The 22,077-nt window shown below is 48.5% G+C and overlaps 1 protein-coding gene and 1 long non-coding RNA gene across 3 annotated transcripts in view; one reads left to right on the top strand and one right to left on the bottom strand.

The window, feature by feature from the left end:
- MLXIP (MLX interacting protein) overlaps positions 1–22,077 on the top strand; it is a 57,924-nt gene that overhangs the window by 22,038 nt on the left and 13,809 nt on the right. For both annotated transcript variants that reach the window (XM_069557790.1, XM_069557789.1), the window contains exons 2-4: positions 19,434–19,540; positions 20,098–20,183; positions 21,661–21,750. In XM_069557790.1, coding sequence (XP_069413891.1) covers positions 19,434–19,540; positions 20,098–20,183; positions 21,661–21,750 — 283 coding nt within the window. The remainder of the gene's footprint in view (positions 1–19,433; positions 19,541–20,097; positions 20,184–21,660; positions 21,751–22,077) is intronic.
- On the bottom strand, positions 3,657–4,922 carry LOC138422616 (uncharacterized). The gene is made up of 2 exons (XR_011249944.1): positions 4,818–4,922; positions 3,657–4,369 (listed from the first exon to the last, which is right to left on the bottom strand). It is a non-coding gene; the product is annotated as an uncharacterized lncRNA (long non-coding RNA).

Below are 22,077 nucleotides of genomic sequence, written 5' to 3'. Positions count from 1 at the left end.
GGACCATTTTTGAAGTCTTTATTGAACTTGTTACAACACTGCTTCTGTTTCACGTTTTGGTGTTTTGGCTCTGAGGCATGTGAGATCTAGTTTCCCGACCAGGGGTTGAACCCGCGCCCCTTGCATTGGAAGGCAAAGTCCTAACCCTTGGACCCCCAGGGACGTACCCTCATTCTGCTTTATTTAAATAACTGGTATGAGAAGCTAGCTCTTCCTCCTGCCCTGTCGTCTTTTTGGACTACAGATTCAGAAAATTACACTGAACCCGAGTGTGAGACGGAGACACGCTGACTTGCCACGGCTCTCTTCTTCTCCCAAGAGTATAACCACTGTAGCGGACCCGAGCCCACCAGAGAAGGGGAGGCAGCAGTGAGGTGAACTTAAGGCTCCAAACAGTCAACACTCTTAACTCCCGTCATCCAAGCTAAGAACAGAGGAGGCAGGGCGCCAGAAGCCACAACTGCTGATATTTTGAGGAAGACCTCTTTACTCCTGCTGGAAACCCTTTTCTCTACAGCCCCTCTCCCTGGTTAAGTCCCGCCCGTCTTGGAGACTCGGCTCAGGCATCCTGCTTGAGGAAGCCATCCTGAACCCACCACTGGGCGCCCTGCTGTTTCCAATCCCTGCACACATGCCCTCTCTCCCTCGAAGCAAGACATTTCTGACTTTCTCATTAGCTTGTGAGGTCCGAGGGCCGGAGCCTGGCTTTTGCGCCCAGTCCTCCACGCAGAGTCTGACAGTCGTACGCAGGCTCTTGGCAAGTGTTGCTGGGAGGCTTCACTTCCTGGCCGGCAGACGATCTCTCCCTACAGTTATGGCTGCGTTTGCTTCCGTGGTCGTGAAAGCACGGTGGACTTGCAGGCTCTTCTTTATCAAAACACGTATTTCTCTGAGCCTTATGAAAGGCTGAGGAATGAAAACTGTGGCCTTTCCCTTTTTATTTGTTCCAGCAGCTGCCTTCTCATCATTTTAGGGCAGTCGTTTCTCACTTGGTACCTTTCATTATTCTTTATTCTTTTAGATTCTTAGAATTACGGGCTTTGAACCGAAAGAGGCTTAGCCATCAGCTGCACAACCTAAAGGGCTTCCAGGTGGCTCAGTGGTAAAGAATCCACCTGCCAATGCAAGAGATGAGAGTTCAATCTCTGGGTTGGGAAGATTCCCGGGAGAGGGAAATGGCAACCCACTCCAGTATTCTTGCCAGGAAAACCCCATGGACAGAGGAGCCTGGTGGGCTGTAGTCCATGGGGTCACAAAAGAGCCGGACAGAACTGAGCGGCTAAACAACAGCAACGACACGACTTAAACTGTGAACCCAGCTGGCCTGTCCACTTTCTCCTGGTGCACCTGCAGCGCTTAGAACTGCACCCTCAGCATTCCTGCCTGGGTTTTCCCTCTCTCCCTCCCGCTGTCTCCCAGGTTTCCCCTCGCTGGCCTGCCTGCGTGGTGCTTGATACAGGGCCTTTCTGTGAAGGGTGCCTGAGAGCTGAGGAAAGGGGTGAGTGATGGGTCCCTGGCAGCGTTTTCTTGCTCGGGAGGCTGGGTGCACGGGGAATGGCAGGCTTCAGTTCCTGTTGAGCTCTTAGGCTTTTCTCCTATGTAGATACTTGTCTGGGCTGGGAGAGTGAAATGGTGCTAATAAAAAAAGAGACGGTTGTGTTTGTGCTGCCAGTACTGGTGGGATTCAATTTGTCTGTTCATTGAAGAACCGCATATCTAATCTCTAAGTGGTAGTTCCCTTTGGCTCTCAAGGACCTTTGCTCATCACCCACCCCTAACAGTCATTCTCTCCTTGTCCCTTGAGTCGAGTCACTGGGAAGCTTGGCTGAGGCGGCCAAGAGTCCTTCAACTGTGCTTTCTCACAGCCTAGGGTCAGAACTGTTCTGAACGTCGTGGGAAATGTCAGCCGGATGCGTTCATCCGTTTTATCAAGAACCTCCTGTGTTCCACACCCTGTCAGTCCATTCTGAATACCTTCTTCACTTCTTTCTCGCCGCAGCTCTGTGACACAAGACTGTTTGTCTTTTCCCCGAAGAAAGCGAAGTTACGGAAGGCCAGCTGTCTGCCTGAGGCCACATGGCTGGCAGGCAGGGACACGGATGGGCGAGTCGCAGGTGGTTAGGAAAGCGTCCTTCTGAGTAAAAGCTTCTGCTGTACTTTGGAGTCGGCCCTTATCGTGAGGCACGTGGTGTTTCCACCCATGAAGGTGGCCCGGCCTGAGACTCTGTTGATGGATTTTTCTGTCATCAGGACAGCACAGTGGACAGGATCAGATTTCCTCAGTAAAACCTGGAATTTCGACATGAGAGGCATCAGATGTTATCCTTCTTTCTTACGCCAAGAAAGCGTAGCCAGCCCTTGCGATAATAGAAAGACTCTGAAACTTAATGGTTAAAAAGTCCCTGTGGGCTTTCTTGGCAGCTCAGTGGTGAAGCATCTGCCTGCCAGTGCAGGGGACACGGGTTCGATCCCTGGTACGAGAAGATCCCACGTGCCGCAGAGCAACTAAGCCCGTGTGCCATATCTACTGAACTCACATGCCTACTGAAGCCCACATGGCCAGAGCCCGCACTCTGCAGCAGAAGCCACTGCATTGAAGAGTAGCCCCCCCTCACTTGCTGCAGCTAGAGAAAGCCCACCCTGTGTGCAACAACAAAGACCCCAGCCCAGCCAAAAATAAATAAAATTATTATTTTTTAAAAAATCCCTGTAAATGGCTGGCTTCAGGTTTTGTTCACATACCTCTTCCCTGCAAATGCACACTGGTCCCCAAAGATCTGTAGGATAAATAGCACAAAATCTTGCCATTTGGTTCAGTCTGTCATTGCCCCACAAACTCCTGCCCAGCCCATTTGTTGCTTTTGTGTGTGATTGTGGAGCATAGTCCTCAGCATAGCAGGGACTTCAATTTTGAGAAAATAAAATGTTCCATCAATTTGTGGGTGGACTTTACCCTCAGCCCTGCCGTTTGTTGGATTATTTGTGCCTCAGATATTCCCATTTTATTTTCGTCTGCTCTCCCAGGAGGCCTTGAAGCAGGGGGAAATGAAAGAGATAAGTCACCCTGACCTTGATTTTTATAGCACTGTAGTAGCTAAAGGTGTGTTTACCCTCTCAGGGAGCCATAAAAAAAACACTTTTCTTTTTAAGCATTTGCAACAGCAGTTAAGATGGCAAGTAGCTCTGCAGCTGGGCTTATAACACAAAGATCAGAGGTTAAAATTGGGATATGGTAATAAATCAAAACCTCTTTTCATCTTTCACCCCTGTGTTTTAAGTTTGGTTTTATGAGTAACAAATTGTTGCTTCTGACCTAGAGGGCGTGGTGCAAATGAGTGTATGAGAAAGGGAAAATGGAGGCATTTTGAAGGTGAGAAACTGTGTGTGTGGAGACAGTGTCAGCAGATGTCAGCGTCTTCTCAGCTGGCCAGGGTGGAGACGGATGGCGTTTCTGAAGCAGAGACCAAGCAGAGATTATCTAGCTTGCCTTCGATTTAGGGTGTTAGTCTCCACCTCTCCTGCTCATCCTCATAGCCTCTGCCACTTAGAAGGTTAATGAGTTGATTAAAAAGCATGCCTGGGAGGAGGATGAGAAGAGGGAGAGACGTAGGGTGACAACCGATCCTTAGCAGCAGACGAGAGGGAAAGTCTCTGTATAGGCAAAAGTAAAACAGATTTTATTTTGAAATGTCTCTTATGGGAAGAGTGCTGTGCAGAGTTCTTCATCTGGATGCTTTTTAAAGGGGCCATCCCCAGTGGCTCAGACAGTAAAGAGTCTGCCCACAATGCAGGAGGCCCGCATTCAATCCCTGGGTTGGGAAGATCCCCCGGAGAAGGGAATGGCTACCCACTCCAGTTTTCTTGCCTGGGAAATCCCGTGGACAGAGGAGCCTGGCAGATTACAGTCCATGGGACAAAGAGTCGGACACGACTGAGTGACCAACACTTTGAGTTTTCGTGCCTTTTATAATCCCTCTCCTCGACAATAGGTCAGAGGTCTGTGGTTGTGGGGTTGCTGTAGACCTTGTCATCCCTCCTTTGCTTAATGGTGGCTGGTGTTACCCCATCGCCTCCTACTGTGGGTGCCTCTCAGTTGTGTTCTTAGGGCCAGCCTCTGGGGAGGGGTACCGTTCAGACGCTATGAACTGGGAAGGACGTTGGGAAAAGCTAGTTCAGATCTCCCCCATCGAGAAAAGGGAAACTGAGGCCGGGGTGAAGGAATGACCTGTGGGGCAGAGATGGTGTCCCTTTGCCGTTTAATATCAGAACTGGGACCCTGGGGCTGGAGCAGGCCTCCTGGTTTCGTCTTCTCCAGTTTGCAGTAAACCCTTCCCTTTCATCTAGGCGTCTTCTCCAAAGTGAAGCAAGCCTGGAAAAAGTAGCAGTCAGTTAATTCATGAAGCCCTGTGGCCTGATTTTAAAGGGTGAGGGGAGGAGATGGGAGGTGGAATGGGGAGAGGGGGACATAAACCGAGACCAAACAGACAGTAACACATCCTGTGAGAGCCTGGACTTGAGGCCAAGGAGGACTTCAGTGTGGAAGGGGGCAGGTATTGAGACGGGGAGTGCTGCTGGAAGGGTGGGGAGGTGTGGGTTGAGTGAAGGCAGGAATGGGGCTGGCAGGAGGTGGGGGGAAAGTAGAGAAAATTAGAGATACCGAGGGAACATTTCATGCAAATATGGGCACAATAAAGGACAGAAATGATACGGACCTAACAGAAGCAGAAGATACTAAGAAGAGGTGGCAAGAATACACAGAAGAACAGTACAAAAAAGATCTTAAAGACCCAGATAACCATGATGATGTGATCACTCACCTAGAGCCAGATATCCTGGAATGTGAAGTCAAGTGGGCCTTAGGAAGCATCACTGTGAACAAAGCTAGTGGAGGTGATGGAATTCCAGTTGAGCTATTTCAGATCCTAAAAAAATGATGGTGCTAAAGTGCTGCACTGAACATGCCAGCAAATTTGGAAAACTCAGCAGTGGCCACAGGACTGGAAAAGGTCAGTTTTCATTGCAATCCCAAAGAAAGGCAACGCCAGAGAATGTTCAGACTACCACACAATTGCACTCATCTCACACGCTAGTAAAGTAATGCTCAAAATTCTCCAAGCTAGGCTTCAACAGTATATGAACCAAGAACTTTCAGATGTTCAGGCTGAATTCAGAAAAGGCAGAGGAACCAGAGATCAAATTGCCAACATCTGTTGGATCGTAGAAAAAACAAGAGAGTTCCAGAAAAACTTCTGCTTCATTGACAACGCTAAAGCCTTTGACTGTGTAGATCACAAAAAACTGGAAAATTCTTAAAGCGGTGGGAATACCAGACCACCTGACCTGCCTCCTGAGAAGTCTGTATCCTCAAGAAGCAACGGTTAGAACTGAACATGACAATGGACTGGTTCCAAATCGGTAAAGGAGTGCGTCAAGGCTGTGTATTGTCACCCTGCTTATTTAACTTACATGCAGAGTACATCATGAGAAACGCTGGGCTGGAAGAAGCCCAAGATGGAATCAAGATTGCTGGGAGAGATATCAATACCTTCAGATATGTAGATAACACCACCTTTACGGCAGAAAGCGAAGAGGAACTAAAGAGCCCCTTGATGAAAGTGAAAGAGGAGGGTGAAGAAGCTGGCTTAAAACTCAACATTCAAAAAACTAAGATCATGGCATCCAGTCCCGTCTCTTCATGGCAAATAGATGGGGAAACAATAGAAACAGTGACAGAATTTATTTTCTTGGGCTCCAAAATCACTGCAGATGGTGACTGCAGCCATGAAGTTAAAAGATGCCTGCTCCTTGGAAGAAAAGTTATGACCAACCTAGATAGCATATTCAAAAGCAGAGACATTACTTTGCCAACAAAGGTCCGTCTGGTCAAAGCTATGGTCTTTCCAGTAGTCGTGTATGGATGTGAGAGTTGGACTATAAAGAAAGCAGAGCGCCTAAGAATTGATGCGTTTGAACTGTGGTGTTGGAGAAGACTCTTGAGAGTCCCTTGGACTGTGAGGAGATCCAACCAGTCCATCCTAAAGGAGATCAGTCCTGAATATTCATTGGAAGGACTGATGCTGAAGCTGAAACTCCAATACTTTGGCCACCTGATGCGAAGAGCTGACTCATTGGAAAAGACCCTGATGCTGGGAAAGATTGAAGGCGGGAGGAGAAGAGGATGACAGAGGATGAGATGGCTGGATGGCATCACCGACTCAATGGACATGAGTTTGGGTAGACTCCGGGAGTTGGTGATGGACAGGGAGGCCTGGCATGCTGCAGTCCATGGGGTTGCAAAGAGTCAGACTCGACTGAGTGACTGGACTGAACTGAACTGAACTGGGAGGTGGGAAGACCATTTTCCCTCTGGTGGGGGAAGTACTAGTGAGCAAAACAGACGAGCAAAGTACTAGTGAGCAAAACCCGCCTCGTGGAAAACGCAGTTGGTTGTGAAGACACACCGTCAGTCCACACACACACACACACACACACACACACACACACAGAGGCTGTCGCAGGTTATGGTCGGTACAGGGGTAGCCAACAAAGTCATTTACACTGAGAAGTCGTTTACTCCAGGAGGGAGACAAGGAGGTGAATAAGGTTCTTGTTTAACCCAGATGTGTAGCTGTGGGGACCTGGACCTGGGTGAATATGTAGCCATTCTCTCTAGCAAGCGGGGCAACCCCTGAAGGAGTCTCACTGGGGGAGAAATGTGAACAGACATGTGTTGTCCTGGTCCAGGTTGTTCTGGCCTCTTGGGTGGGAGGGAGGCAGGCAGGGCGGAGCCCAGAGAGGAAGACTGGGGGACCTTGGCGGGGGCCCTGTGTCAACCCTGCCTCCCCGATCTCCGTCCCCTAGCCTTTGCCGTGCACCACTGAGGGCCCCCTGCACAGCACACATGTGGTCTTCCGCCTGTCTGTCAGCTCCACGAGGCTAGGGACTTGGTGCCGTCTGCTCCTCTGTCCTTGCACCTAGAACCGCCCTAAATAACAGATCTGGGTGAGTGGATCAGGATTGGGTCCTGAAGAAAGTGATGTTTCCCCTGGATGAATCTGCCCACAGTAGGAGTGCTGTATCCATCTCTTGCCATCAACCCGTTGCTGGTGTTAAGCACCATTTTACACACCCGTTATGCTGTGATAGGTGCAACATAGAATTAACTACTGGCTCCAGCTTCGGGCCCCAGAAAGGTTAGAACTTGATAGATGTTCCCAGAGCAACTTTAGTTAACTTACTGTTCTGTCACTGTGACCCTAGTCACATTGCCAAAGGTTTGGAGTTTTGAATGCAGTACAGAACAGAGTCCATCTTTTTTTTTGTTAATAGTCAACGTTGCCTTTTAAAAATGTAGCGAATGCTTTTTAAAGCCTATTTATAGGTCTTGGCTACCTGAAGCGTGTCACCTTATCCTTTGAAATGCATCAGACAGCTTCAGATTTCTGTGCCTGTTAAGTAGGTTACGTAGCTGGCGGTACCTCAAAGATGGCTAATGATGGTGATAATAACAAATTCTTTTCTTGCCAGCCTTCATAGGAACTCAGAAACATTTGTAAGTACGACCTGTTCCCATGCCATCTCCACCAGCCAGTTTCTCGTCTCCAGGTGTGTACTCCGGCTGGAGACCTGTGCTGATTTACGTCCTCTGTATGCCAGGTGTCTGCAGTGCGGTGGAGTTTCTCCGTTCTCCACACAAAAATCTTAACCTTGGTGAATACTTGAACCTGCTAATTACCTTTTCCTATAGGCTAATGAAAGTGCTAGGGAAATACCGTGTTCTTTGAGGGTGGTTAGTTATTCCTGGTACTGAATATAATTGAAACCCCTTACCTGTACCTGTGGGTTGGCCACTTTGATTGGGGTGAGGGTGGCAGTTGCCGGATCAGCGAGGTGGGGCTGTGCTGGAGACAATAAAATGTGAATAGTGCTTGTGTTTGGGTGTGTAACCATGCGACTTTGTTTTGTTTTGCTGGCTTCACCTTCTAAACTTCCTTTTGACATTAAGTGTTATGGTTAGAAATGAAAGGGACATGTGTGAAGAAAATTAAAGAGGGCAGCTTCAGATTTCTCTTTTTAAATAGGTTAAGTTGTTCAAATAAGTAGAGAAACATACTCCATTCTAAGGTGGAGGTGACCCAGCTGAAATGGTTAGTGCTATCCACAGTAGTGTATTTGTTAAGGGCAACTCCAATCAAAATGCCAGAATAGTTTTCTTTTGAGATTTGACACCACGACCGTAAAGTTGGAACATGGAGGAATAAACAGGCAAGGATTCAAAAAAAAAAAAAAATGATGGGGACTAACTCTACTTAGTAAAGTGTATCACAAACTTCTAATTATTATATCACTGTAGTACTAAGACAGGTGGACATGAATCAGTGATAGGAGGCCCCCCAGAACAGACCTTAGTGTATATTATAATCTAATATATGTTAATGGAAGTGTCATCAACTAGTGAGGGAAGATGAGATAATCAGATAACCAGTCGGAGTTTATTTCAGTGAGCTGTGTAAAGAGCTGCTGCTGCTGCTGCTGCTGCTGCTGCTGCTGCTTAATTGCTTCAGTCGTCCGACTCTGTGCGACCCCATAGACGGCAGCCCACCAGGCTCCCCCGTCCCTGGGATTCTCTAGGCAAGAACACTGGAGTGGGTTGCCATTTCCTTCTCCAATGCAGGAAAGTGAAAAGTGAAAGTGAAGTCGCTCAGTCGTGTCTGACTCAGCGACCCCATGGATTGCAGCCCACCAAGCTCCTCTGTCCATGGGATTTTCCAGGCAAGAGTACTGGAGTGGGGTGCAATTGCCTTCTCCGTGTGTAAAGAGCGAAATGAATTAAATATAAAAATGGAAACCGTTTTAAGACATAGGCACAAAACACCGAAAGCACTGGGGCGCTCAGAAGTGGCCCTAGTGTTACGTATGAGAGTGTGGGGTATGATGATGACGGCAGTTTACTCCAGGGGAAAGGTCGGGTAACTGAGTGGACAGGTGGGACCATTGGCTGACGCAGGGTCCCAGGATCTTCAGGACACCAGAGCAACTTCCAGACGGAGGGAATAACGGTACAAAACGGGAAGCTGTGAAAGACCACACAGATAGGTGTTTCCACCGTCTCGGGGTAGAAAAGCCCTTTTAATTATGACACAAAAGGTGGAAACATAAAAGACAGGACTTCAAATTTCTGATTGTATTAATGAACAATTTCAACTGAAAACAATAACAACCCAAAGCTCATCATGTATGCAAAAGTTAAGTAGAATGAGAAAGCAAAACAAAGCACACTGAAATAGTCGAGGCGAAGAGAGTCAAGACAGACACACTAACTCTACCGTGTATGCTGGAGACATTTCTGCCAAATTCAGAGCTCTCACACGACAGGAAAGGAACAGAAGACGTGCAGACAGTTACCATGAAAAACCCAGAGACCAGTAAACATGAAAAGATACTAATAAGTGGGAACTAAAAAATTAGTGATCTGAATTTTTTGGTAAGATTAGCAAACAATAATAACTAATATGAGCAAGGGTCTGGGAAGTAGGCAGTGTTCACTGCTATTAAGAGTGTAAATTAGTATAACCCTTGAAAGTCTTTGACTAAAACAAAGTTATAAATGTACACATACCCTCTGATTCAGGTTTCCAATTTCTAGAAATTTATCTCACAGAAACAGTCATGCCATTGCACAGAAATATAAGTAGCAATATGGTCCTCTCAGCACTGTTATAATAGTGAAAAACAGAAGCAGTGTATGTCCACTAATGTAAACAAATGCCTATTTATGGAAAAGTGGTTAGATTGTTTTAAATGTATACAATGGAATATTCTGTAACCAATAAATCTGTACCCAACTATAATAAGATGTTCATGACCTGTAAGTGAAAAATAGGCTATAAAACAAGATAATCCCATATATTTAAACATTTTTTCATAGATTTTAATCTGAATGTATGCATATACATAATCAAATAAACATACATGACAAGGACTTCGGGCCAACTGCAAAGTGAGAGAGAACAGTCCACAAGACTTCCCCCACTTCTAACACAACTGCAAGTTCCCAAACCATCCTTGGGTCCTGTAATTGCTAGAAAGACACACAGAACTCACTGAACGCTGCAAGACTCATGGTTACAGTTTATCACAGGGACAAGACTCAGATTAAATCAGCCAAGGGAAGCCACGGGTAGGGCAGGGCCTGAGAGGGTCCTCATGCGGTGCTTCTGTCCGCCCTCCCACTGGACCGCGTTGCCGCCCTCCCACCAATGTGTGACACTGCCCGCCCGGGACACGCACCTGAGCCTTTGGTCCTCAGAGTTTCTCCTGGGCTGGGTCACTGCCCGTGTGACTGACCTCTAGTCTCCAGCCCCTCCTGGAAACTGCCGATACTTCTTAGTCATCACTTTCTCTGGAGATTGGAACCGATACCCCTGCTCCCTGCTCCACGCCCCCATCCTCATCACATAGTGAGATTGTCCTGAGCCCCAGGCAAACTCAGATACAACTGTCAGGCAGGACATTCCAGCGGCCTGGAGGTCACCCTCTACCCCCACGAGCTGAGGGCAAGGGCTAGACTCTTCTTTGGATAAGGTTATTTCTCAGTACACAATGTTATCACCAAAATTTAAACAAGGGTGATTTCTAGGTGGTGGAATTGCAGTTGACTTTGTTCTCATTCTTGGTACTGTTCTGTGTTGTTTGAATTTCCTTTCAGTATGAATATATAATTTATTTAAAAGTTAAATAAGACTAAAAAAGGCTTAAGAAGAGGTTAAAATGAAAAGTCAGTCTCTGGGTAAGGTGGGGATAGACAGGCATGCACGTGCGCTCAGTCGTGGCCCACTCTTTGCGACCCCATGGTCTGTAGCCAGCCAGGCTCCTCTGTCCATGGGGTTTCCCAGGCAAGAACACTGGAGTGGGTGGCCATTTCCTTCTCCAGGGGATCTTCCTGACCCAGGGACTGAACCTGTGTCTCCTGCATTGGCAGGCAGATTCTTTACAGCTGTGCCGCTTACTCACAGACATGCTATAAAAAGAAGTAAAGACCCAAACCTAGGGGAAGCATTTGCAGAGAAGTATCACAGAGTGTTAATATCATTAATATTACAGTATTACTGATATAAAATAGCAAGAAAAAAACAACTAACATTTCAACGCATGTTGAAAACTGAGTTAAGATTTGTTGTCTAGGTAATAACAGTGTCCCAAAGCTGGCTTCCTGGTTTTGAGGTCGTGCTCCAGCTGCAGAAGATACCACCACTGGGGAAGGTGGGTGAAGAGTACAGGGGATGCTTTATAGCTTTTTTTTTTTTTAAACTTTCTGTGAGTCTATGTAATTATTTCAAAATAGTGTTTTTTAAAAGACAAAAGGCACAGATAGCTCATCAAAGAGACATATAGCTAATACACAGATTTTTAAAAGCGTTTTACTAACAGGTGATACAGTTGAAGTCAGGCACCACTTTTTCCTGTTGTTAAGTCCAGTCCCATCCTCAGTCCAGAGGAGTCGGGAACACCCTGGGTTCTGGGTTCAAGTTTATAGCCCTGGCAAATAGACATAAGGTTATGGTTTTAACTGGTACCCTGCCTAGCATCACTGCTCCTGCCTAAAAGGCCAGTTGTGGCTTGAGGCGGACAGGAAACACCAGGCTTTAACACCCAGAAACGCACCTAAGACTGAAGTTCAGTGTTCAGCAACATGCCCCAGACTTGGGCATCACTTACTCCACGCCAGCCGGGTCCTTTCACGCCCCCTGTGGTCCCAGGCTCCCCTAAAGAGAAGGGGACATCGGCATCCATTTACCAAAGGCGGGACTCTGACAGCTCATGCCAGCAGTCCAGAAAGGGAAACCACTCTTTCCTCATTTGCTTGGGAATAGTGTAAGCATGGTGGCGTCTGTGCCCAGGTGGGTGGCCGGGACACAGAGGGAGCGCTCAGGCAAGGACACGAGCCACTGTCCTTCACGTTCAGGGCCAGGGGAGTCACTGCTGCGGCCAGCCCGATTTTACCCGTCTCAGCTCCATCAAGGTGCTCTAGGTTTTGATTGTCATGGGAATGATCACTCCTGGCTAAGTACACAAAACACAACCACAGTCCTCACAAACGTGCTCATACATGTGAGCAGACACAACACCTAGTCGCAGTGGCACACCTGCACATGCAGGTGCGCTTACACACACACACCATACACACCACGCACACCACACCCACACCCACGTGCCACACACTCGTGTGTGCACCACACACGTATACACCACACACATACCCCCCGAGACACACCTGCTCACCGCACACCACCATGAAGACGCGCGCACACACACACACACACACATTCACCTTGTCAGTAGGACAGACCTGGAGTGAAGCCCTCAGAAGCCCATATGCCTGCCCTGCTGCCACCGCCCTCTGAGCCTGCTTCACCAGTAGGACTTTCTTTGAGTGTTCAAAAAAACAGATGCCAAGTGCCTCAGGAGGGGGATAAGTTTGGGCTGCAGGAGATAGGACCCACGCCTGGGCGTGGGAGCAGGCCCTGAAAACCTCGCAGGCGCTCCCTGGGCGGCGGCTCTGCTTGGGCAGGTGGCCCAGGGCGGAGGGCCCATGGCTCCAGGGCGATTCCCCTGAACACGGCGCCCTCCGCCTGCCGTGCCTCACGCAGGGCCGCTCCCCACGCCTCGGCTCCTCAATGAACCTTTGTCCGTCTGGAGCCTGTTAGTTTTGGCTCCTGGCAGCCTGTGGAACCAGGCCCAGATCCAGGAAAAGCCAGTGGAGACTGCTCTTTTGAAGAAAAAGAGTCGGAGTCCTGGAAGAGAGGCCAGTCTAGCGTCACTCACTCATTCGCTCATGTAAGAAACTGCTTATTCACCATTATCCTCATATTTGGATCTGGGGCACAAAACCGACTTGTGCACAAGTTTCATATCTGCTCATGTGATGAATTGCCTTCCCTAATTAACTGGAAGCCCTGTAAGGCTTTGGACTGTACCTGGTCTTGTTCCCTTGTTTATTTTGAAGAAAAAAATATATATATGTATAAAATACATTCCTATGTTATATTTGAGCAGTAGAAAACAACAGTAAACAGTGAAAACTAACTCACCGACTGAGGCTCCTGAATTCTTGGTTCAGCTCTCCAAAGGGAATCACTGTTTCCTGTTACCTGTTTTCTTGTGTGTCTTCCCTGAGACTGACTGGTCATTTTCTTCCCTCCTTTCCTGTGTGTGTGTCTGTGTGCACGTCTCTCTGTTGAAAATACAAATGGTGGCCATATGGTGTATCTTGGCACCTTTTTTTTTTCTTTCCCACTTAATACATCTTCCAGATCTTGCTGTTAGTTAGGTACTTAGTGTTAGTCACTCAGTCATGTCTGACTCTGCAACCCCATGGTCTGTAACCCACCAGGCTCCTCTGTCCATGGAATTCTCCAGTTAAGAAGAGTGGAGTTGGTTGCCATTTCCTCCTCCAGGGGATCTTCCCAACCCAGGGATCAAACCTGGGGCTCCTGCATTGCAGGCAGATTCTTTACTGTCTGAGCCATCAGCACATGTAAATGTATGTTGTTCTCAGCCTTTTCCTCCCACCGACAGGGCTGTAGTTTAATGTCTTCTATTTATGTCTTTGTGTCCATGTGCAGATGGGTCTGGAGTAGTCTCCTCCTAACAGTGGGATCCGAAGTTGGGGGGATGCGCCTTTGAAATGTTGATACACAGTTGCCCACTTGGCCCTCCAACAAAGGTCACAGTTGTTTTTGCCCTTCATCACATCCCGGCCCTGGTGCCAGTGTAACGATCACTCTCGCTTACCAGAATTCTGAGCTGACTGGGAAATCAAAGTGGAGTCAGTTCACAGCAGCACTGTTCACAGTGGCCAGAACATGAAACAACCCAAACGTCCGTCAGCAGATGAAGGAGTAAACAAACTGTGGTCTCTCCATCCAGTGGCATGTGATTCAGCCATGAGCAGGAAGGAAGCACTGACACATGCTGCAGTGTGGGTGAGCCTTGAAACTGTTGCGCAAGGTGAGAGAAGCCAGATAGGCAAGGCCGCATATTTTATCGTTGGGTTTATGTGAAATGTCCAGCAGAAACAAATCCATAGAAACAGAAAGCAGATCACAGTTGCCAGAGGCCCGGGGAGGAAGTAGTAGGGAGTGACTGCTCCTGGGTACTTCCTTTTGGGGTGATGAAAACAGCACTGAAACTAAATAGCAGTGAAGGTTGCATGGCATTATGAGCAGGCTTCATGCCAGTGAACTATGCATTTTAAAATGGTCGAAGTGGTAACTTTTGTGTTACATATATTATCAGTTCAGTTCAGTTCAGTCGCTCAGTCCTGTCCAACTCTTTGTGACTCCGTGAATCATAGCACGCCAGGCCTCCCTGTCCATCACCAACTCCAGGAGTTTACCCAGACTCAACGTCCATCGAGTCGGTGATGCCATTCAGCCATGTCACCCTCTGTTGTCACCTTCTCCTCCTGCCCCCAATCCCTCCCAGCATCAGAGTCTTTTCCAATGAGTCAACTCTTCGCGTGAGGTGGCCAAAGTACTGGAGTTTCAGCTTCAGCATCAGTCCTTCCAATGACCACCAGATATTGGCCAAATTATTCCCTGTGTCGTTGGTCAAGCTGCGAATGTGACTTGTAAGGGAACCCCAGACTGTCTTTCTAAGCAGCCCCAGGCATCTGAGAACTAGGAGAGGCCTCCCCCACCCCAGGCTTGCTCTCTAGGCGCGGAATGGGAGGGACAGGGCCCTCAGCAGACAGCTTGTCCCCAAGAAGAAAGAAGGGCCTGTAACCCCCATGCCAGTCCCTTCTACAATCTTTAGCATATCAGCTCACCCTCCCTGAGAAGGAGACAGAGCTAGGAATGTGTTTTTGTGTTGTTTTTTTTTAATAAAAAATTATTGAAGTACAGTTGACTGACAGTGTTACATTTAATTTCTGCTGTATAGCAGAGCAACTCAGTTACACACACATATACACATATATATGTATTCTTTTTCATATTCTTTTCCATTATGGTTTATCTCAGAATACTGAATATAGTTCCCTGTGCTGTACGGTGGGATCTTGTTTATCCATCCTGTCTATACTAGTTTGCGTCTGTTAATCCCAGACTCCCAGTCCTGCTCTCCTCTACCCCGCTTCCTCCGTGGCAACCACACATCTGTTCTCTGAGTCTGTTTCTCTTTCATGGGTATGTTCGTTTGTATTGTGTTTCAGATTCCACATATAAGTGATACCATGTGGCATCCGTCTTTCTGACTTAAAACTTCCCTTAGTGTGGTGATCTCTGCACCCACGTTGCTGAAAATGACATTTTAACGGCTGAGTAATATTCCATTGTGTATATGCACGGCGTCTCCTTTCCGTTCATCTCTTGATGGACATCTGGGTTGTCTCTGTGTCTTGGCTCTTATAAATAGCGCTGCTGTGAACACTGGCGTGCATGTATCTTTCAAATGATAGTTCTGTCGGTGTATGCCCAGGAGTGGGATTGCCCCATCATGCGGCAACTCTACTTTTAGTTTGTTTTTTGAGGAACCTCCATACTGTTTTACATAGGGACTGTGCCGATTTACATTCCCACCAACGATGTACGCAGGTTCCCTTTTCTCCACATCCTCTCCAGCATTTATTATTTGCAGACTTTTTAATGATGGCCATTCTGACTGGGGTGGGGTGACACCTTATTGTAGTTTTGAGTCGCATTTCTCTAATAGTTAATGACGATGAGCATCTTTTCATGTGCCTAGTGGCCATCTGTATGTCTTTTTTTGAGCAATATGTTTAGATCCTCTGCCCATTTTTTGATTAGGTTGTTTGGGTTGTGTTGTTGTTGTTGTTAAATTGTAGGAGCTGTTTGTGTATTTTGGAAGTTACGCCCTTATCCGTTACATCACGTGCAGATATTTTCTCCCAGTCCTTAAGTTGTCTTTTTGACTTGTTTATGGTTTCCTTTACTGTGCAAAAGCTTGTAAGTTTGATTAGGCCCATTTATTTATTTTTGCTTTTATTTCTATTGCCTTGGGAGACTGACCTCAGAAAACATTGGTACGATTTTTGTCAGAGAATGTTCTGCCTCTGTGCTCTTTTAGGAATTTTATGATGTCTTGTATTTAAGTCTTTAAGCCATTTTTGAATTAATTTTTGTGTGTGGTGCGAGGGAGTGTTATATTTTCATTGATTTATATGCGACTGACTTTCCCAGCACCACTTGCTGAAGAGGCTGTCTTTTCCCCCTTGTGTATTCTTGCCTCCTTTGATGAAGATAAATTGCCCATGGGTGCATGGGTTTATTTCTGGGCTCTGTTCTGTTCCATTGATCCATATGTCTCTTTTTGTGCCAATACCATGCTGTTTTGATTACTGTAGCTTTGAAGTATTATCTGAAGTCTGGGAGGGTTATGCTTCCTGCTTTGTTCTTATTCCTCAAGGTTGCTTTGGCAGAACTGGGTCCTTTATGGTTCCATTTAAATTTTTAAGATTATTCCAGTTCTGTGAAAAATGTCATGGGTGTTTTGATAGGTATTGCTTTAAGTCTGTAGATTACTTTGGGTAGTGTAGGCCTGGGAACATTTTGCCAGTGGGATTCCAGGAAGCGTGAGGAATGGTGAAAAAGTAATACCTTACAAGCAAATATGGTTGCATGACCAAACGAATGGACTCCACCACTGCCTGGGCCCCACAGCAGTAGACCTTGGAGCCTGTGCCTCCTTTCTTTTGCCGAGAATGCTCTGACCAGGAGTTCAGAGCTCATCTTCCCTGGAACCAGCAGAACCCTAAATCCCCGCCTCAGTTTCATCCTTCCCCGTTCTTAATGCCAGCTCCTGTCTGTGCAAGGCTTGCATTTTAATTTTCATTCCAAAGCAGCCTCTTGCCAGACTGCCAGAGAATTCAGTTTGCCATTCCCCTCAGCAGCAGTTTCGAGAGAGAGTTTGTTGTGCTGTAGACTTCTTGCCCTGTGTCATGAACCTGTCTTCTAAGAAGGACGGCCATGGTAGGGGGTGTGTGAAGACTTTTCTTTATGGAGAAGTTTAGCTTTCATTTAGTCATTCCATATTTAATCACACCTCCCACATGCCAGGCACTGTGCTCGGATGAGTCAGACCCAGACCCTGGCCTTCCCGGAGTCAGACTGGGAGAGTAAGGGCTGAATCCAGGGTCCCTGTTCTAACCAGGAAGCCCTGGTGTTGGTGTGGGGGGTGATGTTTAAGAAGGCAGGGTTGGGAGGTAAGGCCAGAGGAGGTCTTTTGTTTATTGAGGGCGAAGCCAGTAGTCTCGGAAATATTTTTTTCTTTTTTTTTCTTTTTTACATTTTAAAATTTTAGTTGTTTGCGCCAGGCATTAGTCATGGCACGTGGGATCTTTGATCTTCATTGTGGGCATGTGGGATCTAGTTCCCTGACCAGGGATCGAACCTGGGCCCCCTGTATTGGGGGAACAAAGTCTTAGCCGCTGGACTACCAGAGAAGACCTCAGAAATTTTAATAATGTGTTTCTGGTTACACTTTAAAGAAGGAATATGGCAGAACCTTGAGTTAGGCGAAGAAGCATCCCAGCCAACCGTGTCTGGAAGCCAAGTTAAGCTGGGGTGGGGTTGGGGGGAGCAGAAGTCTGACCGTAGGTGCTTTCTGGGAATCCTGCTCTAGGGATCCCTGCCAAGGAGCTGCCTGTTAGAACTCCTTAGAGCAGCCTGTCTTGTACGTCCCGTAGGAAACTAGACTTGGGGTGCCTCCACAGAAAGGGTCCCTGTCCTTGTCTGTGGGTGTCTGCGTGGGGAATGTCTCCTGTCCTCATCAAAGGTTAACAGTGACACCACATCAAAGGCGGGAGCAGCCCTTCCGGTAAGGAGACATCTAGATGTGTGTCCCGCGTTTTTCTAGCACTTTGTGTGCAGTCAGGTTGCCGTGTGTGGGCGAGTGTCCCATCAGCCATCGCCTCTGCTGGCACCCTCTCCAGCTCTCAGGGCGGTTTAGGTTTTAGTTTTGGTTTCAGACTGGCTTGTTCGTGTCAGCTGAGCGCCGCCTGTCGGCTGTTGCGGTATTACAGAAGCCTGGGGTGATGGGTGGTAGCCGTTGGACATAAGCAGTGAACATCCCCATGGTCGGAAGAGGCAGGCATCCCGCACTTTAGGGGGAAGAAGATGAGAACCCGAAAGTTACTTTATCAGAGCGGGTTTCTAGCCTCCAGGGTCTGGCCTCTCTCTGACTCTTCCCACCCGTTTCATGGTAAGTAATTGAAGATGTTGGTGTCATCCAACCTCTCTAAGGCGCTCTTACGCTCTCATCATCCACCAAGATTTGCCAAGAGCTTCTGATGAAGAAACCAGGTGCCCAGGTTTGGGGAGCGTTTATTACTTAGGCGCTCTCTTTGAAGACCCCAGCTGTTGTGACTGCTGGCACATCTCTGCTTGTCACATGGCCTCTCTGAATGGCTTTGGAGAACAGGGCAGGGCTGTGGCCTGCAGTGATGTAGAACTCACAAAACCCCCTTTGGTATGGACCAGAAAGAAGGCCTTGCCCATCTCAGCCATCTGGAGAGGGGAAGCCCTATGCCAGCGGCTCAGAGGTGGCTTCTGGCACAGCCCGTGGAAAACTAAACCATCTGAGCAGTCTGTACCTCCAGGGAGCGTCCCTTGCCTGCCACCAGCTTTGTTGGCAAAGGCCATTTAACTCAGTCAGTGAAGGATTATTGCGCGAGGCCCTGCGCTGTGCCGAGTTCTGTGCTGGGTGGTTAGGGTGGGGATACTAGAAGGGCCCTCCCCTGAGAAGCTGCAGTCTGGCGGCCAGAGGTGTGGAGACACATTGCCGTACGGGGAGTGGATATGTGTGTCCTTGAGGTGTGAACAGCGCTCAGAGATCCTGAAGAGGCTGGCAGCAGCCTGGGAGAGGCCAGTGCCGGCTCGGAGGAGTTGGTATTTGAGCATCACTTGGAAGGATGAGCAGCTGGCCAGGAGCGGAGGGAGCTCCGTGAAGAATGGGAACTGCCAGTGCAGGGGCCTGGAGGCAGGAGAGGGCCCTGCGGGTTCTAGGGCCGGTGGGGCATCTGTGTGCCTGGATTGTCAGTGCCTCCTGGGGACTGGTGGTCGAGACCAGGTTCAAGGAGCCTGGCTTTTCCTTCAGTGGTCAGATTTCTTTTTTCCTCCCCCCAACTTTGTTGAAATAAAATTGATGTGTAACATTAAGTTTAAGGTGTACAGCATGGTGATTTGATACACGTATAAGGCAAAATCCACAGACTTTTCGCTTTTAATTATGGAAAAACTTGAAGATATGCAAAAGTCGACTAAACGGGGTAGTGAAAGCGACTGTATATCCTATTGAGCCGAGCCTGTGGCTTGTATGGATTAATCCAGAATTTTGAGGCCTGGAGTGATGGGGTGGCACATTTCATTGTCAGAGAAACCACTGAGTGTCCCCATCCTCATTTTACCTTTCAGTGGGAAGTTGGTGTCTCCAAAGTGGAAGAATTTCAAGGGCCTGAAGCTCCAGTGGAGAGACAAGATCCGGCTCAACAACGCCATCTGGCGGGCCTGGTACATGCAGTGTAAGTGCTGCGTGGCTAGACCCACGACCCTGCAGGTTTTGCCCCCCTCGAGAGGCCTGTGCACCTTGGGGCCTGGAGCCGGGCCTTGGAACCCTGTGTGTCAAACAGAAGTCTCTCTCAGGCAATCTGTGGAGATAGGAGAACCAAGCCAAATCCAAGTGTCTACAGGAGGCTCAGTGTTGTGAGGCAGAGGGGAAGGGATGGGCGTACAGCTGAGAGGTGACATTCGGGACAGTCAGTCCCCGTTTTCAGCGGGCCTGAGAAGGTGCAGGCTCGGGCCATGGCCTGTGTCCGGCTGGCATGGGTGCTGGGGGGTCTGGTGATTCCTGCAGGAGACCAGCGCTCTGGGGTTCCCCTAGGCTTAGGCTGGTGTTTCCTCTTGATCGGGCATACTTCCCTTTCTCTCTCCCGCATCACCGAGAGAGTCTTTTCCTTTGACCTGGACCCTTTATTTCCCCAAATCTCATTTTCCAAGAGGAGAACACTTCAGGATCCCCCGAGGGGCGGGGTGCAGACAGCGGGGCTCCTCAGTGAGTGTCTCACCCCTCCCCGCCCAGACTTGGAGAAGCGCAAGAACCCCGTGTGCCACTTTGTCACTCCGCTGGACGGCTCTGTGGAAGTGGACGAGCACCGCCGGCCAGAGGTACTTGGCAGATGATGGGCCCTCACTCGGGAGAAAGCGGTGACTCACGAGGGCGGGGCGAGGGCTGGATCCCCACAGAGGTAGGCAGCGGGGCAGAGCACTCAGGGTGCTGCGTCCTGGTGGCTGTTACACCGTGAGATGCGACGGCCGTGTGGGGGCACGTGACCCCCGATACCGCGCAGAGGCTCCCCCTTCTCAGGCCAGGCTGATCCAAGGACTTGGGGCTTCCTCCAAACAAGACTTACCCTCTGCTTTCCTTTAATCTCGGTGCTTCTCTGGAAGTCAGCTGGGGAGGCGGTGGGGGGACAAGGCAGACATCTTTAACCACTGAAGAATGACCTCCAGATCTTTACATAAACTGAGAGGGAAAGATGGTGAAGACATAGTAAATGAAAAGAAGCAAGTTGCCCAACAGTGTTTTAGTATCTTCAGGTTAATTTTTTGAAGCGAGTATCTGTGTGATTATACATGTGTAGGAAATGTGTTAAAGGATATACAGAACCCTGACCTGTGGGATTATGTGAGGAGGGAAGACTCCACTTTCACTTTCTACTCTTCTGTATTGCTTTAGTTTCGTCCAAGCTTGTCTTACTGTTACGATGAAAAGGGGAGACCTTGGAAAGTAACCTAACACAAGACAGCTTGGAGCCAAGGGACACGATCTGGTATCAGACCGTAGTAAAGAATCTCATCACTTTTTAGGTCTGATAGATGGACGGGGAGGCCTGGCATGCTGCGATTAATGGGGTCGCAAAGAGTCGGACGCGACTGAGCGACTGAACTGAACTGAATAGTATTGTATTATTCACTGTGGAGATTCTTCACTGTCTAAGACACGTAGTGAAGTACTTTAGGTGAAATTATATGACATTTATGATAGGATGTCTGGGACTTGCTTTAATATTCTGCAGCCATCAAAAGAAACAAATGTGAAAGTGAGGTGGTCTCTCTGAGGCTGTCATGATTCCTGGTCACCAGAATTCAGAGATAACTATGAAAGGGGCTGCATGGTGGGGAGGTTGAACTGGACCTTGGAGGTCACTTTCTGCTGGAACCTTCTGTGACTGGCTGTTTGTTTTCACCCTTTGGAAATGTGGCGGAGCCTCAGGGCATTTGAGAGCCAGCCCAAGTCTCTGGCAATTCCTCCAGCTCCGGGATCTCTGTGCTTCTCCCCTGCCTAGCACTTTATCTGAGCCTTACTCCAGTCCAACCTCTGGACCCTGGGCCCCCAAAGTCCCCTAGGTTATCTTGGGGGGGTACGATAACGTAGTGGAAGCTCACCTTCACTCAGAGGCTGAGCATGGCCCAGAAGAGGCCAACACACTCTGTAGATGAAGCCGCAGGCAACCAGCTGGCGACTCAGAGCTGGATTGCCCAGGCCTGACGTCTGGAGCCAGACGCTTGTTTGCTAGCAGGGTGAGCTCTGTGAATAAAACCCAATACCGCCTCATCCCTCTGCCCCACGTCTCTCCCACAGGCCATCACCACGGAAGGGAAGTACTGGAAAAGCCGCATAGAGATCGTGATCCGGGAGTATCACAAGTGGAGAACCTACTTCAAGAAAAGGGTATCTGGAGACTTCCGTGGTGGTCCAGTGGCTAAGACGCAGTGCTCCCCAGGCAGGGAACCCGGGTTCGATCCTTGGTCAGAGAACTATATAGATCCTACATCCCACAACTGAGACTCTGTGCAGCCGAAAAGGGCTTCCAGCCCATATTTACTCAGTACACTGACCCCTGAGGCTCTGGCTCAGAGCCTACCACCCACTGCCCACTGCCCCCCACCATTGCCCCTGCAGCCCCTCGTTCTAGCCTAGCCCAAGTGGTGACCTGCTTAGGTTGTGTGACCTTGTTCTCAGTCTGTCCAGCTTGGAGCTGGGGCTGTTTATTCCACA

The sequence above is a fragment of the Ovis canadensis genome, chromosome 17, assembly GCF_042477335.2.
Source record: "Ovis canadensis isolate MfBH-ARS-UI-01 breed Bighorn chromosome 17, ARS-UI_OviCan_v2, whole genome shotgun sequence".
NCBI classification, from domain to species: Eukaryota; Metazoa; Chordata; class Mammalia; order Artiodactyla; family Bovidae; genus Ovis; species Ovis canadensis.
The sequence above is the reverse complement of the archived record's forward strand: the minus strand, read 5'-3'. Positions and strand labels throughout refer to the sequence as shown.